The 18,306-nt window shown below is 38.2% G+C and overlaps 1 protein-coding gene across 10 annotated transcripts in view; it reads right to left on the bottom strand.

Annotated features, from left to right (window-relative positions):
- The window catches only part of inf2 (inverted formin, FH2 and WH2 domain containing), a 44,786-nt gene that overhangs the window by 5,427 nt on the left and 21,053 nt on the right, over positions 1-18,306 (bottom strand). For 7 of the 10 annotated variants that reach the window (XM_012968633.3, XM_031890566.1, XM_031890567.1 and 4 more), the window contains 16 exons: positions 13,276-13,309; positions 12,598-12,739; positions 11,600-11,741; positions 9,671-10,537; positions 8,492-8,631; positions 7,627-7,688; positions 7,199-7,301; positions 5,818-5,903; positions 4,905-5,005; positions 4,753-4,823; positions 3,523-3,630; positions 2,725-2,795; positions 2,407-2,527; positions 1,819-1,983; positions 1,408-1,510; positions 145-321 (listed from right to left, as the gene is read on the bottom strand). In XM_012968633.3, the coding sequence (XP_012824087.1) occupies positions 145-321; positions 1,408-1,510; positions 1,819-1,983; positions 2,407-2,527; positions 2,725-2,795; positions 3,523-3,630; positions 4,753-4,823; positions 4,905-5,005; positions 5,818-5,903; positions 7,199-7,301; positions 7,627-7,688; positions 8,492-8,631; positions 9,671-10,537; positions 11,600-11,741; positions 12,598-12,739; positions 13,276-13,309 (2,493 nt within the window). Of the gene's footprint in view, positions 1-144; positions 322-1,407; positions 1,511-1,818; positions 1,984-2,406; positions 2,528-2,724; positions 2,796-3,522; positions 3,631-4,752; positions 4,824-4,904; positions 5,006-5,817; positions 5,904-7,198; positions 7,302-7,626; positions 7,689-8,491; positions 8,632-9,670; positions 10,538-11,599; positions 11,742-12,597; positions 12,740-13,271; positions 13,310-14,811; positions 15,127-16,343; positions 16,412-18,306 lie in introns of those variants that run through there. The other 3 variants (XM_012968635.3, XM_012968634.3, XM_031890568.1) reach the window with 3 other exon arrangements.

Here is an 18,306-nt window from a genome sequence, read left to right as displayed (position 1 = left end):
AACATCCCCCAAAAAAATAAGCAGCAAATTGCACATGCGGGTTAGAAAGAGCACAGTCCATTGCAAGGAGGCAAAGCCTCTATTGCCTTTTCAGAATAGAAATCTTACGCCGTTGTTGTATGGGGGACACTTCGGTTCTCTTACCAACATGTTTAACATCTGTGCCATCTGTTCCAGTTGTCTCACTGCTTACGGGTTTTGGACAAGAGTCAGCTTCCGTCTTGGTTTTAGCAGTTTTGCGCAACTGGAACCCTTTCTTTATGTCAGCCAACAAAGCATCAATGATACAGCCTTCTTCCAGCTTGGCAGCTCCCTTCCGAACTGAATACAAGCAGAAAAAAAAAACTTATAACAAAAGTTGTAATGATTTGAGCGCAGTAGTTTTATTTACACACACAAGCAAGTATCAGAATGCTTGGAACTTGACTTTTCTGGCTTTGTGGTATAATAATATCATCTGGAGCACCATGCCTTAAGGCTACTAAAAATATCTGACTATTTAAAACATGGAAGTTTCTGTCAATAGTACATTAGTTCTAATCTCAACAGGGCCAATCATGCACCAGTATAGCCTCCCACATAAACCAAGCATTTGTTTTAATTAGACAGAGCTCTACCTGTATCTGGCACATTTTGACAGTGGTAGGACAACCAATTAGCAATCAATACTGCAGAAATCTGAGACACTACAGGATAACCCGCAGCAATCCTCGAAAGTGCCCTCTCTAGGATACAGATTATTACAGCAAGTATAATTATCAAATCAGGTATTAGTAAGACAAGCCATATATGTTTTGTCTAATAAAGAAAGAACAATAATAAAAGCTAAGACACTGGAGAATATACAATTATAGTACAATTAATGGTACATAATAGACTTATCATTTTAATTAAAGGGCAACTCAGTCTTTAGAACCAAAATTTGTTTGAGAGCCCCACACAACACAGAAATACCTAATATACTGTAACCTGTTTCTTCAAAGTGTGAATAAATACAATTTTTATATGCCGAAATATGCAGTTTTTCTCTTTCTGCCATCATTTGAAATCCTGGCAGGAGAGGACAAATTGTTACAAATTTTAACATCTGCTCCATAGCTTACAGACAGCATGCAGGAACTACATAACTCACAATGCATTGCACTGCAATGTTCCTTTCCTTATTGATATCATGTGTGCAGGAAATTAATTGTAGGATCTGGAGGATGCAGACTGGCTGAGGACAATTGACTACTGTTACATTTTTTGAATCTCAAAGTAGGCAGGGCCAGGCTTATGTAACGCTTCCAAAAAAGCTGCATATTTTTGTATATCTAAGTTGCTTGTAATTATGTTTTCTTTTCAAAAAGTTTACGCTGTGGAGTTCCCCTTTACTACCACATAAGTGCCATCATTATTGCCACTCACTTATTTTTCCATTCTCGCCCTTTTGTCTTTTGGCTTCTTCGTCGGCCAGCTGTTTTTTTCTTTTTTCAGCCTTAACAGCCTGCTCTTTTCTATCTTTATTGTCCTGCAAGAGTGAAAGGTCAAGTAAAACTTTTTCATTGTGCAGAAAATAATCAAAGCTTAAAAAAGGAACAGAAATATTACTGTACAGGCAAGGCTAGCACAAGACAGAGGGTTAAGCTGATCAACAAAGAACACAACAACCTTAATTTCACTTTTTTTTTTGCAGACGAGTCCCCAAAATGGTCCGCAAAAATCATCAAACCTTACTCTTTCATTATACTTTAACCACTCTCTCCTTTTTCATCTAATACATACAGAACTTTAAAGGCCTTAATAATTAAGAATGATATTTGGAACCATGTATGTTACCTTCTTGGCTTTGAGAAACAGGTCCCTGAAAGCTTTCATAGTGCTGAATGTTTCTTCCAAGGACAACTTGGCTGAATCTTCACATAAGTAATCAGCGAGTTTCACCTTTTTTTGAGTAATATCTGTCAGCTGTTCTTCTACTTCTTTCAAAGCGTCCATGCACTCCTGAGATAAAAATTAAGTGAAGACTTAAGGGGGACACTTAATGGAAAGTTGCAAATTAATTTTGGCACAAATTCAACAATGTAATAGACTGGCTCTTCCATGCTGATTTAGAAATACAGAAAAAGATCCATTAGATCATGCCGTTTTCCACCACAGGCCTGGATTTAATCAGTGGACACCACTCGCCTCCTCCTCCCTCCCTTTTTTGAGTGATGCGCAAATTCTTCCTCATCAGGTCTGTAGCATGGAGGTTGGCGTGGGAGAGTTAAAGAGCTATCCAATCTCCCGCATGTCCCCAGTGGTTTTGGAACCAATTTAGATGCAGCTGGGTTGCTTGCCATCCCAAAATTCCTCCCGCCCTAGGCCCGGTCCTTTGTGGCCTTACCGCAAATCCGTGCCTGTCCACCAACGTTGTATATGTACCTGAATGGATTTCTCGTACTGATCCTTGACATCTGTTGCTGCTGTAGAAATTTTATTCTGCAGATCTCTTAATTTCTTTAAATTTCCACTTGTTTCTGAGTACATATTCTCAATATTAATGCTGAAAAACAAACAAAAAAAAAAAATTGGTATTAGAATTCAGCGAGTATATGCTTTTTTGGGTAGGGTAAAGAAGATTACTATCCTAAAATACTCCATCATCATTAACTTATAAACCTCATAACTCAAAGAACTATATATTTAATTTATTTATGAGGTTTAATGGAACCTTCTTTTAAGTTTCTTTTCAGTTCTTACCCTGCTGCAGTGGATACATTTTCAAGGTCACTTGGAAGTTGGAGAAGGTCTGTGTGATTTTGCTCAATCTCCTGAAAAACGGATCATAAAGAAAATCTGACAGTTAAAACCAATTGAATCTCAAGCTGACATTAACCTTACAAAATATTCCACTAAGTTTTAGCCCAGGGTTCCCAACCTTTTTTTACCTGTGAGCCACATTCCCATGTAAAAGAGTTAGGCAGTAACACAAGCATGTAAAATGTACCAGGAGGTACCAAATAAGGGCTGTGATTGGTTATTTGCCCTTATGTGGACTGGCAGCCCACAGGAGACTCGGTTTGGAAGTTTACTTGTTTTTTTATGGAACCAAAAATTGCCTCTAAGCCAAAAATTTAAAAAATAAGCACCTTTTTTGAGACCACTAGCGAGCAACATGTTGCTCCTGAGCCACTGCCTTAGCCAGATGGCATGATACTTTTTTTTCTATTAGTTACATAATGAATCTTTTGTGGATTTAGCTGAAATATCTGCATTAGATTGTAAGATTTTTTTCATCAAGGCCCCCTTTACCTCTTGTATCCTTTTTTCTTTATATGTAACTTTGTATGTAACTTGAATTTATACACCCATTTATTGTACAGCACTGTGGAATATGCCAACACTTTAAAAATACATGCATTTAGGATGGCCAAGACAATGAACTGGCTTTCTGACATGACTATAAATGATAAAACTATGCCTTAAAATACACTTCAATATACCTGTATTTTCCAAGAGTAATAAAAATTAAATGTTTTGTTCGTTCCGTAATATTACCTCTAGAATATGGTGCAACAAGGTAATGCGATTCTGATTGGCTTTAGTTTCCGTCAGTTTCAATAAAGTGCCGATTTTGAACCCATTTGCATTTCCAGTGTGACTTCCCTAAAAGACAGAAAAAAATGAGAAGCCGTGGAAGACACCTGACTTGCAGGCAATGGTTTGTGGGAATAATACTGGTGCATCACATTAATAATAATAATACTCGTGCTTCACATTAGTGTGCGTGTTACACTCATCACGCTTTGGCTGGACCTTGGAAAGTGGGCAGACATCAAGCACTGTCCATTGGTTAAAGGAAAACAAATTAATGTAAAAATTGCTAAGAGCGCTCTTCTAAGCACTTTACAAGCATTTATTTTCAATATCTTTTTTTTTATTATTATTTAAGATTATAAATTTGTAACCTGCTGCTGTAATCAATTAGAAACTGATCATTTCAACTGTCTACAGTAAAGAATAGAAACATGTGATGTTCCTCTGGTCACTTCTATGCAAAATAATATCAGATGACTTCTCTTTATACTTAGATAATTTTCTAAGCAAAGCAACAGCACAGCATGTTTCTTTTGCAAAGAAATATTTTTTTCATAACTAATCCTCTAAAATGACCAGCAGGTGGCACTGCTGTTTTAAATTCATTAGTTTAACACTGCTATTATCTTGAAAACTATAACAACATGTTAATGATAAAAGCGGTTAGAAGAGTGCTCTGAGCAATTTTATGTAAAGTTGTTTTGAGGGATTGCATTTTCTTTCAATCAAGAGTACGGATCCATACTGTAATTTAGTTTTTTAAATATAAATAGTATTCAAGAGGACTCTATACTGAAGCCATGGATTTCAGCATTGTAGATGCAACATAATCAAACTTGTATCACTGTTTTAAATATACAGAGGCAAAAAAGTATATATGTAATACATAACTATATCTAAATTTACATACACCGAAAGACCAACGGCAGTATACAATGACAAATGGCAATTAGCGTTAAAGTTAATTAATTTAGTATGATGGAAAAGCAACAGAAGTGACCCTGAAAACATTGATAAGTAAAGCAATACAATATAACTCTCAGAGATGATCTGTTTATTTGGATGCAGGGTCACTAACCCCAACAACAAGATGACTTCCTTTGCAGGCTGAAAATAGCCAGAAAAAGACAACAAAAAAAATAAAAAAAAATTAAAAGCTTTTTTTCTATAGAAAATATATTTGGTACCTACATAGTTTAAAAAGTTTCCGACTTTCAGGATTAGCTGGCAGAAGAGAGGAAGCCTGTGGCTGCTTATAATATCTGCAAAACAACAAACAAAAGTGAGAAGCCGATCACTGACATATAAAAAGAATACTTTAAAAATGCTTGTGTTTTACTTACCATCACATGCACTGCTAACTACTTTTGCTTTGGGACGAAGCACATCAGTCATCAGGTTTACTTCTTCACAAATCAGCATACACTCAATTCGAAGCTGATAGCTGGCAACACAAATAAAGGGCAATGTAAAATATTGCAGTATTTATATTTGCCAGAGCAGATGCATTTTCACTGGCCATACACTGAAAGATCCGTTTATGTGGCAAAGTCTCCAAATGAACAGATCTTTTACCAATAATACCCATCTTGAGATAGGCAATATTGGCTGCAGGCTGTCAAAATCTGCATCAACAAGCCCATGAGCTCCTCCCCACGGGATTTTTAAACCTGCCCATTCGGCATGTGGCAAACTTTTGGCCAGATATCGGTGGGGTAGACCCAATGGAAGTCCCCATACACGGGCGGATAAAGCTGCTGATGCGGCTTGTCAGCAGCTTTTACTGGCCTGTGTATACCCACCTTTAGGTGCATAGCCCCAAAATATATTGCACTTGTGAACTGCAATAGGGAATACTTATAAAATGCCTGCAGCTGGACACTTCCGTTCTACATTACTCCCACCCCCAGAATCATTATCATTGCTGCTGGGCCTGAATCTAAGGATTCTTTTTACCCATCTGGCATGTGCCAAATCTGAGAGTAATGGCACATAGCCAGCCAGCCCCCCCTCCCCCCTTTTTAGGAAGCTTTAAGTGATTTGAATGTAGGTAAACGGAGTAAGCATGTATATAGTAAGAATTTTATGTGGGTCAGTATTATAAATTTGTTGTATTTTGACAAACAATTCCTATAAATGCACCCACATATACAATAACAACAATATAAGTACAAAACATATTTCACTGGCACTTTTCATTTGTATCCCAGTTACCAGACTGGCATTACGAAAAGGAGAACACACCCAAAGCCTTACCAAGGAATGCCCAAGAGAAGTAGATAAAATTGGTCAGCATTTGATAATTTGGCTTTGTCTTCCTGGTAGGATTTCAGGTTTTCCACCTAAAAATAGAAAGGGAGAGGAATTAAAGGCCACATAAACTCTGCCTTAAAGTGTGCCTCTGATAAAATACATCTATAAATATGCATAGCATAATACTACTAAAAAAGGTAGTTCACTTTTAAATTCACTTGTAGTATGATGTTGACAGTGACATTCTGAGGTAATTTGCAATTGGACTTCAAAAACCACAAACAATAAAAAATGTATTAGTTAAGTTTTTGTAGGAATTTTATTAGTTCTTTGGTTACTAGGGTCCACTTTTCCCTAGCAACCAGCCAGTAGTGTGAATAAAAGGATTGATGATAAATAGAAGAGGGTCTGAATAGAAACACAAGACAAAATATAACAATAAAAAAAAACCTGTAGCCTCAAAAAGCAATAGTTTTTGGCTTCCAGAGTCAGTGACCCCAAATATTGTATTTTCCTTTAACGCAACATATTTCTTCATAAAGAACTTAATAATCAAGCATAACTTTGTTTAAAGCAGCAACAAAACCATATAATTTTTTTCCCCAGTTACATTACTGGAAATAGTAGCAGTTTCTGTGAGACCCATTCATGCATAACAGGATAACAACTTTTGAGGGCTCTTCTACTTAAATTATGGAATTGGAATCTCTCGAGTGAAAAACAAAGAGAATCCACTGAAAAGCCACCTTTTATGAAGGACCCCCTTTTCTGCAGTGCATTTTAACTTGTACATTCCAGCTATTTAATATACATCTTTTTATAATGCTTTAGCTTACAGTGTGCCATAGTTATCCCCTGTGCATTTATAAACTTCTGTGCAAGTGAAAGCGTGCCTTATTAAACAGAAGCCCACATTTTTCACATTTTAACAGCAATACTCTAGTTGTCCTAAAGAGATGCTGTTATTGTTGTATATGAAGGTAAGCAATATTTCCAGCTCCCATTTATATTAGGGTCCTGCTTAAGGAACAAATGGTTAGGGGTACTTTAAGACACAAATTATGTGGCACAAACTTTTCTTTATTGTCTGATATCAATCTTCAAACTACCTTTTACATTCAGATACTGAAAGTTAAGAAAATGCTAAACATTTGACCTGCAATTAAGTAAAAATCACCTTGCAGAATAACTAAGGGCACAGGCAGATTAATCACAGAAGAACTCTGTCATGCACCCACGGGTCACTGCATTCTATTTGCAGTCACTTTACTGGATGGACCTTAACAGAATATACAGCAGTGAGGGAATGTCATAACAGCTACTGTATAAATATCCAGTTACCATTTAGTTATACAGTTTTGATCCAATGCAAATATATATTTACCTCGTGTTTTTCTGGAAGCAGCTTGAGAAACTGTTTAAGTATCTCAATGTCAAATCTGGAACGATCTCCTTTCTCAATTAGCTGAATTACTTCCTCATTGGGGCTGCAGGATACAGACAATGTATAAACCCCCAAATTAATCCAGAAATTTTATTCACATGAATACAGTGAGAGTGATGTAAGAGTTGTAAGCAACTACTTGTTACAGGTTGGAACAGGTTTGGTCGCAGCAAGCAACATATTTTATTCATCAGATTAAAGTACATAACCTTTATCTGGTGAAATCTGCATTTGCTAAATAAAATATATAGAACAGTTGGCCACAGATTAGCCTGTGTGTCCTGCCCATCAGTGAAGGTATTTTACAGTCACATATCAATGCATAGAATATCGATACAACATTGATGCAATGAAATATGGATACTTACCATTTAAATTGTTTCAAAAATATGTTCAAGTTGAGATTTTTCTTGGAGTCTAAGAAGGAAATCTGAGAGCAGAAAAACATGAAAACAGCTACTGTTAATAGACAACACAAATAACACAATTAATCTACTCTAAAAACTTGCAAAGGATTAATCTGAACATCTGAAATGGTACAGTATATTCCTGGCAACAAATAATAGGTTTCTAGCAGCTGGTCAACTCCAGAATGTGGGTTAGACCAAGCACTGGCATAAGGGTGCTTCTAGCAGCGGGGCAACACTATAGTGTGGATTAGACAGAGCACTGGTGATTTCGCTTATATTTTGTGCACAAATTGTAAAATCCTTGTTCTAAAGGCCATTCAAGCCTTTAGAACAAGGATTTCTTATCAGGGCCGGATTTCAGAATAGGGCGCCCCGAGGCCGCCCTCCCACCTTAACCGACTGACCCCCCCCCCGCCCCTAAATTTCTGCCACCCAAGGCCCATGTCTTTGTGGCCACGCCACAAATCCGGGCCTGTTCCTTATAGGAATACCTTAATTAATTGGGGCTTAAAAACTTCCTGCCTTTCTCACTAGAGCTCCTGAGTTAAGGGTAAGTGCAACATGGTCTTATTACATGTAGGCCTGGGGACTAATTATTGTAAATGCACTACAGATTAAGAATACTAACAGTTAGTGTAGGACTTGTGTACAATCAGGGTCCTTCACATGGCACTGGAGCTCAGATATTTTCTCTAAATGTACTAACTACTAACACATTTTATATAAAAGTCGAAACTGTGTTTTAGCAGTCATTCCCCTATCTGAGGTCTGTGTAAGGGTAATAAAGTTAAATCTGGTCAGTTAACAGAATAAAACAACTTACCTCTTTTGGGGGTTTCTTTACTGGGGCAGCAGGTTCCTTTGCAACTGCCTGTGGGAGGCAAAACAGTTGTTCTATACTGGAGTAGTTGGGCTCTGGTGTGTCATTACTGGAACTTGCTGATGCCCACATCGAATGAGTATCTGAAAGGATAAGAACATTAAAATCTTCTCATACAGTAAATTTGCTTGGGCTCTAATCATGGAGAAAAAGTTTCAGATGTGCAACACTTGTGATGGATTTAAACAATACAGGCTAATAAAATGTTTTGAAGTTGCTCTTCTTAAAAAAATATAAAATAATCTTTGCACAAAGTTTTCTAGCACTCAGTTTTTTTAATCATTTAACACTTTAACACTAGTGCTGTAAATGAACACTGCCAGTGCTGCAGAATTTATGTTTCTGAGTCCCAGCAAATAAAACACAGCCTGTGTGTTTATGCAGCCAGATGAGGCCTGCAGTGTCCTGAACACAGAAAAAGGTAAAAAGATGTACATTGTAATAACTTTGCATTAGAGATATGCATCTTGTATTGTATTGCTTTGTTAAGTACCCAGGTCTAAATGTCTAAAACCATTGTGCACTGGTACATAGAGCAAAAATAGAGCTTGCTACAATTAGTCAGTGGGAATAGTCACAGCTGCTTATTCACTTGTATAGGATTATTAAAGGCAATTTTTTTTAATTATCTCATTCTATTCTACCCACCATATATAAGCAGAAGAATATTAATTTATCACTCTTTAAAGTCTCTGTCTAGCTGGAAGGGTGAAAAGGGCCCAGACTGGCAATTTGTGGATTCTGGCAAATGTGAGAGGGGCTGCTGTAAGATGCCACAGACACAGCGTCGGACATCCGGGGCACCAGGAAAAAATCTGGTGGGCCCACAGTGGCTCCTGCACCCCCTAGTCCGACCATGCATAGACAGTCACTATTTAGTGGGCTGGTGGAGGTTGTTAGGGCCTCTGTGTACGTGAAATGTCAATGCCTATTTGAATTCCAGTCCAGGTCTGCAGGGAGCAATATTTTCTAAATTTGTGAGTGGCTCTCTTGATTTTTAGAGTATTACAGATGTATCTTAATGATTTTATAACATTTTTGGACTTTTCCTTACACCACCATTCTCTGTTTCAAAATTACGTACTGCAGATTAAATGGATGACTATGCTCTCACTGACTTACCGTTGATTACATTTGGTGGAAGTTTTTGCCAATTAAGTTTCTTCATTTTCAAGGTTGGTTTATTCACCTTGAAATAAGCTTTAGGTAAATATCCTAAGGAATAATCCACTCGAGCGACCACTACTTCATCTGTGAAGGTTCCCATGCCAAACATAGGAGGTGGTGGTGGAGGCATGCCCCCCATTCCAGGCAGAGGGGGTGGAGGTGGAGGCATGCCACCCATTCCAGGCAGAGGGGGTGGAGGTGGAGGCAGCATGCCCCCCATTCCAGGCAGAGGGGGTGGAGGTGGAGGCAGCATTCCCCCCATGCCAGGCAGGGGGGGAGGAGGTGGAGGCAGCATGCCCCCCATGCCAGGCAGGGGGGGAGGAGGTGGAGGCAGCATGCCCCCCATGCCAGGCAGGGGGGGAGGAGGTGGAGGAGTCAGAGATATTCCACCCATACCAGGAAGAGGAGGAGGTGGGGGTGGTGGCAGAGACAGTTCAGTACCTGGTAATGGAGGAGGAAGAGGGGGGGGTAGAGAGGATGATGTACTAATTCTGTCAATAGCATTAGACACTACAGGTGAAGGAGGAGAAGGGAAATGGGAAGGGGATGTTATGTCTCCAGATAAAGGGGTATGTAGTGGCGAAACACAAGCTGGAAGAGCCAGTAATGCATCTGATAACTGAAGAGAGTCTGCTGGGATTCCAGAGCTCACAGGATCTTTTTTAACAGTTTTCTCTTCGCAGGACTCATCTTTGGGTTTGTCCGTTTGAATGCTTTTATTCACTTGATTAGTACATTTGTCTGGTTTTCTTTTTTCTTTACTTGGATGTTTCTTTGAAGTTACGAGTCTGTCCATGACTTCTTCAACGTTATTGTTTTGGCCTTAAAAATAAATGTGAACAGCATGTCACAATGAAATGATACAAGTAATACATTTCAAAAGATTGGTTTCTGATTGGTGTTGTCTAGAAAGAGTAGGGACAACAAGGAACTAGATTTATCAATAAAAGATAAAAAGGTTTACTACAAAAGTAAACCGTTTTGAAAGAAACATAAATATGCCTAGGTATATGCCTACACATATTTCTTGGGTATCCCACAAACTTCAAAATGACCCAAACTGACCAATGTAGAAGAAGCAATGGTAACTACTGAGGGGGCAACTGCAGCAAGTAATTACGGGGGAAAAATAGGGGGACCTGGTTGCCAACTTTGCCCCCAGGCCCATGGTTGTCTAGTGCTACTTCTGAGAAAGAATAACAGAGAAAAGGACTATTTAACAGAAAGCATGGTGGCTAGATGCTGCTGGACAGCACACAAAGTGAAAAGGAGTCTGAAAAATAATGCCTCTTAGCACATGTAATATATATGGAAGTGTATAAAATTTTTTGTGCAGAAAAACAGGCTAAATTCACTGCAATACAATGGAAAATGGATTCTACAAAACCATATTTTTCAGGAGATGGCTTTAGAGTTGGATGAAGAGGTAAAGAACATAAAATTACATATGTACACATTAGACAAGCCCAAGTTGCAGTTCTTTACTTGCTGTTCTCTTATAACACCCAGCAACCCAAAAGGCCAAGGGCTGTTGGGAGTTGCTGTTCAACTTACATTTTAAGGTGACTATTTGTCCACTGATAAACAAGCATATTATTACAATTTTTATTTTTAAAATTAAATAATATTGCTGCCTCTTGTTTAATGACATAGCTTAATTAAGCTGTGTGGTCTGTACTGACAGATCTGTAATCACGAGATATTTTAATACATCTGGGGAAAAACTTTTTAAATATTGGCTTGTGTTGGAAATCACAAGGGCATTTGCTTTGCTGACTGGTAGCACAATGCTTGAGGTTGCATTGGTTCCAGTGCTTGCTGGGGATAGGAAAAAAGCAGATAAAAATATGTCCTAAGCACGGCAGATAATTTAGTGGTTCTTACAGTCATCTGCAAGCAAGACAGCTCTGTTGACCAAAATGTCCAAGGCTTCCCAGAGTAGAGGACTGGAAGGGTGAGACTGATCCAAATGCAAGAGCCCCTGCAGGACTGATAGAAGCTGCACTGATAATGGTGAACAGCTCACCTACAAAACAATAAAAAAAAATTTGCACTGGGCTCTCATGTTTTTAGGTAAACATTTATAAGAGTCAGATAGTCATACATTTCCCAAACAGTCTGAACATTTTCTGTTTTTGTTATATATTTAAAAAGGTTTACATTCTTTATTAAAAATATCCAGTCGTTTTAGAGTTATTTCATGTATATATATTCGTCTGACCCTTTTTGCTATATGCATTGATAGTTCTAAAAATTGTGGTAACTAGAATTTTAGGTGGAAGAGAATTGGCTTCTGCTAAATTGTTTCAAGAGTCATTACCATCAGTGCAAAAAGGGACAAAAAAAAAAAAAAAAACAGCTGCAATTACAAATAACTATTGCCATGAGACATTTCTTTCATTATACAAAAAAATTAAAATTGGGGAAAGTTTTACTTTAAGGTGAGTTTGACAAAAACCAAATCAAGACGAATTATGGTTATTCTCACATTATGTTAAAAAAAGTACGGGTAAAAAACAGATCAAGGGAAATTATTTGCAATGTCACTGTAACTGGTGATCTTATAGATACAGGGTTATGCAATAAAAGGTACAAAGCTTGCTAGAGGTTTAATCACATATAGCAGTTAGTCAGCAGGTAGAATTTGCCGGCCACCTGTCTAAAAGCAAATATTTTATTGCTTGCTGTGGGTGACAGCACATGGACAAACTTTGTACCTTTAATTACATATAGGGAGTGTGTATATTATAAAATGGGAGAATGCATGCAATGCAGGCAAAGCACAGAATAATTTTGCATTACACATCCCCCATAATCTATGAGTCATTTTACCTGCAGACAAAGGTCTCAAAAATCAGAAACTGTATTGTTGTAGTGCTTACTTTATTAAACAATGTGGAGAACACCTCCTGATGGTTGTTCATATCAATCCCTCCATAAATCTTGAGAAGTTCTTCCTCATCCTCTGACTTTGCTTCCTCAAACACAATAGCCTGGATCAGCAGGTCTTCATCCTCCAAGTCTCTAATGAATAATGGATTAAAAGTCTCAGAGGGTAGGAAAAAAACAACCACTCTCAATAACTGCCTTACTTTACTCACTGCATCACTAAATCCATACTATATATCAGCAGGGGATAGGAAAATCACTGTTTGACAAATATATCCTCACAGTAACACAATTATAGATAAAACTACAAAGGTTTAAAAAGCCAATGCAAAAGGGATGGGGGGCATTTAAAAAGTTGATTATAAAAATAAGTGTATAATAACATGACATGTAGATAGCCAATGTGGATTTCAAGAAAGCAGACTTGGTGATCTAAAAGGACTGTATTATGCAGTGAATAGGAGCAACAAAAGTTTTAATGATAAAAAGTAACACGGCCCCCTGGCAGGTATGAATATTTGCCCTAAGGCCTAGTCCTGTGTTCCAATAGCCTGCTACAGCCCTAAGCATATGCCTTCTGTGGAACTGGGCCTGAATAAAAGGCTCACACACCCAACCCTTGCATACACAAGTGTATTGGTTGTGTCTTTCAACAACATATTTTTTTTTACCTTAGCTTGGTTAACAAATCCAGTAGCTGGAGGCCTAAAACAGAGACAAGAATAACAGATTAGGTATGTTCCCCACTTAACCCCTTACAGAATGCACTACACCTGCTGCCAAGAATTAACAGCATGCTCTCATCTGCATCTCAGGTATAACAGTTATGCTTACGGAAATATTATATTAAATGTATTGGTTGCTCTGACAATTTGGCCAGTGGAGAGCACTGTTCCATTAGATCCTACACATGGCTTAAAAACATTGAAAAGTGAACATATAGTACACTTCTAAATACGATATTTGTATTGCGGTATAAGCAGTCATCATTGTTCTAGTGTAGTATCAGCTCTGGAAGACTTTTTCTGTGTACAAAAAAGCCTGACAATAGCACTTTCTGTGTAATTAAGAAGATTGGCACAGAGCAAAAAATGCTTCCTCCATGGAACAGTCTCCTATTCATACATTTCAATAGGTCCTGATTACGAAACAAATACATAGTTGTGAATATTACAAGCAAGTTGTAATGCAACTTTTTTCCCACATGTACTTTTCCTTTTATTTGCACTGCATTGGCAGGAAGAGCTTTTAACGTGATCACCTTCATAGCCAAGTATAACATTACAGGTATAGGATCTATTATTTGGAAAACCATAATCAAGAAACATCAAAAATCGCATATTGATATTTTCCTTTCTCTAAATAATTAGACCTTATGCTAGGTGACAATTAGTTAGTAAAAATCCACATATATGGCAATATTTTGTTTAAAATTTGAATTTATTTTATAAGCCTTATGACATGGTGCTTCAAAATTACAGAAATTCCCAGCATCTGCCTTAAGGTGGCTATACACTGATGCCATGGGATCCAAGCAATCTGCCCATGGAAAGGACAGATACTGTATAAGTGGCCATAGATGTTCATGGCCACCTTCCATTGCTCCAATTTAAACACTGCAGGGAGTTGATACACCACATACCCACTAACATGATTCATCAGCAACTGATTTTTTAAGTAGACATAGGGGGTCACTCACCACCACAGCCACACAAAAATAGTGCAAATTGACACCCCTCATTAAAGTTGCTTGTGGCCAAGGTACATTTTATAAAGTAAACATATAAGCATATTGCAACATAAGTATAACATCACATTATGTGTCACATGTCCTTTCACTGGGTGCAACATTTAACCTCTGTGTCAACCTTATTTACTTGTCAATAAACGGGAAATGTACCATGTGAAATTACTTCCCTACAGGAAACACATGTTACACAATTTAACAATTAGCAACTACACTTGGATTAAAAAGCCAATATGTTAGCAAGTGGGATAACAGATCTCGAGCAAAGAAGAAAAGCTGGGGTTTATTTTGTTTTTCATTTATTTTAATCTGGTGGATAACTTTTATGACAATAATGCAATAACATGTATTCTATTATATAAAATAAACAGTATCAAACAATACAATACTGCATCATACAGGCACACACTAACAAAGCCAACTACCGTTTGGAAACAAAACAGAATGAGCCAAATGTTACCAGTTTATTCCATATTGTGCAGAAGCAGATCTATAGCAGAGCCCTTGTTATCAAGTTCCTTAATTAGAGCTTGCAGGGAGAAATGTCTGTTCAGTCAGTCCCCAAAATACTACAATGGGAGCAGCAGTGCCAATAACGTCCATAGGGTATGATTGGTGCTAGTTCTCATTGGGTTTCACTGGCTTGGAACTTACAGATGGAACCAACTTCTGAAACAAACTACATTGTATTTTTGCCTTTGACATCATGATCAGCATGGGGCTGGGCTCCACCTGAGCCAAATTACAGACTGAGTTCTCAATAGGGGATTTAAATGGGTCTGGGAAAAGCAAAACCCTGGACTGGGCTGTTTTGGCAAGGACTAAAAGTCAGAAAAAACTCGTCAGATTAAAAGTGTGCCCTTAAAGGAGACCTGTCACCCAAGAAAGAATTACATATCCTTTTTTATCATGTTAGTTGAGCAAAATAAACTGTTCTTTCACTATATCAATTATTTATATTATCTTCCATTTAGTCTGGGAACTAACAATTAAAGCAAGCAGGCAAGGGCTATGTTGTAGACACTTATACTAAGGCAAGTTTTGTATAATTTCAAAATCTTGGAAATGCACCAAAATGGGAGCCCATGCCCATGCTACACAATTACAGACAGTGAGGAGGGAGGGGGAATGAGAATAAGAGGAAAGCAGTGACATCTAGGAAGTGACAAATTTAAAGGGAAGATAACTGAATGCCCTGCTTCTATTCCCAAGGCAAGTGTGGCAGGCAATATTCAATTAGCAGCTCAGATTTTTAAATATGTTTGTAACAGGCATGATTGTTTTAATGAAAAAAAAAATGTTTGGGTTTAGGTGTAATTTGAAAGGGACTTTTATTATATAGATTTTTATGTCTGGGTGCCAGGTCCACTTTAAACCAGTAGTGCCAGTATATGCAGGACTACAACAGACAGACTAAAACTTGGTGTGACACCAAATCCTACAGTCCATCAACACCAGATGTATTATTTCAGGCCCATCTATCCATCCCTCGCCAAGAACATATTTGTGCATTAGCCTCTCTGTATTGCAGTTTTCTTAGGAAATATCAGGTCCTTTGTGTCTGTGGGGCCCATTAGGTGCCTGATCCGCAATGCAGTTGCTACCACTACATCTTGTTGGTGAAGGGCATCCTGAAATATTGTCTAGAAATTCTATACATGGTATTGTTTTTATAGTGGCAAAAGCAAAAAAAACAAACAAACAGGTGTTCACTTTAAAGTGCTACTCCATCGCTGAACTACAACTCCCAAACAGACTTCGTTATAGAATGCTGGTGTATATAACACCAACAGTCTTGTACACAGTGATATAAAGATGCAGTCCGCAGATCTGCATTGCTCTTAAGTATTCCTTATTATTGTAATAAAATAAATGATATGTAGTCATTAATCTCCTGCAGAGTTTATCTATAGATATATAGTGACATCCTTAAACATTGCCAAGTGCAACTTCACGGATTCACATGATGTAAAAAAACAAAATGCTCCATACCTTGCAAGAAGCTAACTTATTTGCCATTGGAAGAGCCACAGAAAAGACATTCCCCTTGCAATGTTCACATCCTGTTCACCTGCCAATTGGGCCCGCCTCCTCATTAGGATATGAGCAGTATAAAAGCAAATTGCGCTCTCCTCATTTGTATGGGTTTCTATCACAGAATTTCTTCTTTTTCACCCCATCAAAGAATCTGCCATGTGCACCATGAGCCTAAACCAAATTTAAGCCCCTTCAGACCAAGTTGGCAGCTTATCTGTCTGTGTATGGGCCCCCTCTGACATAAATATGGTCATAAATAAGCCAGATATCACATGGCCTGAAACGTTGCTGTAATGCCCTAAAAGATATATGCAATAAAAGGCATTTTAAATTAAAAATACAAAAGGTGCTGTTCCGGATTGTTTTTGCTTGGATGTGCCGATGGAAAGTGGCCATTGGGGAACCTGCACTATCCCAGAACAGAAACAAGGTGTTGTGCTAACTACTATCTGCAAAGTGTCAAAGGCCTAAGCCATGCATGCATTTCCACGCTGGCTCTGACTAGCTGTGATTGCTTTGGAATATTTGCTTCAACATTCCCAAATGCTATGAGCCTGAGAGCACCAACATCAGCATATGACTGCTTTTTCAGCAGATTGTGTGGGAATATTAAGGCACACTTAATGGGATTTTTGTGGCTTGTCTTTCTAAACTTTTCCTGTTATCTCTATCTGTAGACGATTAGCTACTGTTGTATCAACTATAACAGCTGTCTTTAATGACACTCAGCCAAAGATAAGAAATGTATCAACTAATGCATCAAATTTACAAAAAGGGTCAGAAGATGTTCTTAATTTATATGAAAGAGGTTTTTTTTATTATATACTGTAGCTCGGTAGTAGTGATGAGCGGGCCAGGCAGGCTCTGCACAACCTCGGGCACAACATTTGCAGGCTGCGGGCGAGTTGCAACCTTACACGGACAACTTCCGGCGCTCTTATTTATAGGTGTGCACCTGCCCCGCCCCTTTTGTGACAAAACTGACGGCCGGTCAGGTGTGGGTCTATAAATAGAAGGGACTAGACAGGTCAGGAAAGGGTTCAGGCTGGAACTGGGTGGGTTTCGGTCTGTGCATGTATCGTGTATCTGACGATGTCCTTGGGTGACCTACCATGCACTTCTGGAACGTCATTTTCATACAGTTGTTGTCTACCAATTATTTTATCAGCCTCCTATTTATTATTTTTAGGACTTTATCCTATGATTTCAATCTGAATGTTAATTTTAAATTGTTGTATTTAAACTTACAACAGTATAAAAATAGGTGAAAAGAAAAAGGCTTCAGATATATAATATATATATTTTTTTTCTGCCTGTGTATGGTAGCCGTTCGATCCGGATTTATATACATGTTATGGATATCGATCTATTTGTGAATCAAACAGATTTGAAAATTTCATCTGCTGATGTTTCATGCTGGCCAGTACAAGGTGCATTGTCAGAAAAAGCAGAAATGAGCTGCAGCTGGGATTGGGGTATTTTTTGCCCATTGGGGAAGCAGACCTATAGGGCCCATACAGGATCGCTGCTACCATGAGGCAAGTTGAGAAACTTGATTCAGGCGGCAGTGCAACCAAAGTAACCAGGGGCGACAAAATTTAAGGAAAAGTAAAATTTAAATTATTTCAGGCAAAAATGATAATGTATTAAAGAAAAACACCTCAAAAAAATCAATCAGCCTGCAAAACTACCTTATAAAAAAATTGTTCTTTATCTGTATTTTATGGCCAGTGTCCCCACCTTAGGGGGCCCCCACCCCAGTTGCAGACTTCTCAGCATGCAGACTTGCCTCCTACACCCTCCACCCCCCATATGACGTGCATGATGGATGCGTTACATTCTTAGTTGGAGTCCCGCCAGCCCAGTCCGACCTGGTTTATGGCTATAAAATTAATTAAAAAAAACATAATTCTCTCAG

This window comes from Xenopus tropicalis, chromosome 8 (assembly GCF_000004195.4).
Source record: "Xenopus tropicalis strain Nigerian chromosome 8, UCB_Xtro_10.0, whole genome shotgun sequence".
NCBI classification, from domain to species: domain Eukaryota; kingdom Metazoa; phylum Chordata; class Amphibia; order Anura; family Pipidae; genus Xenopus; species Xenopus tropicalis.
This window is presented reverse-complemented; position numbering and strand designations above follow the sequence as displayed.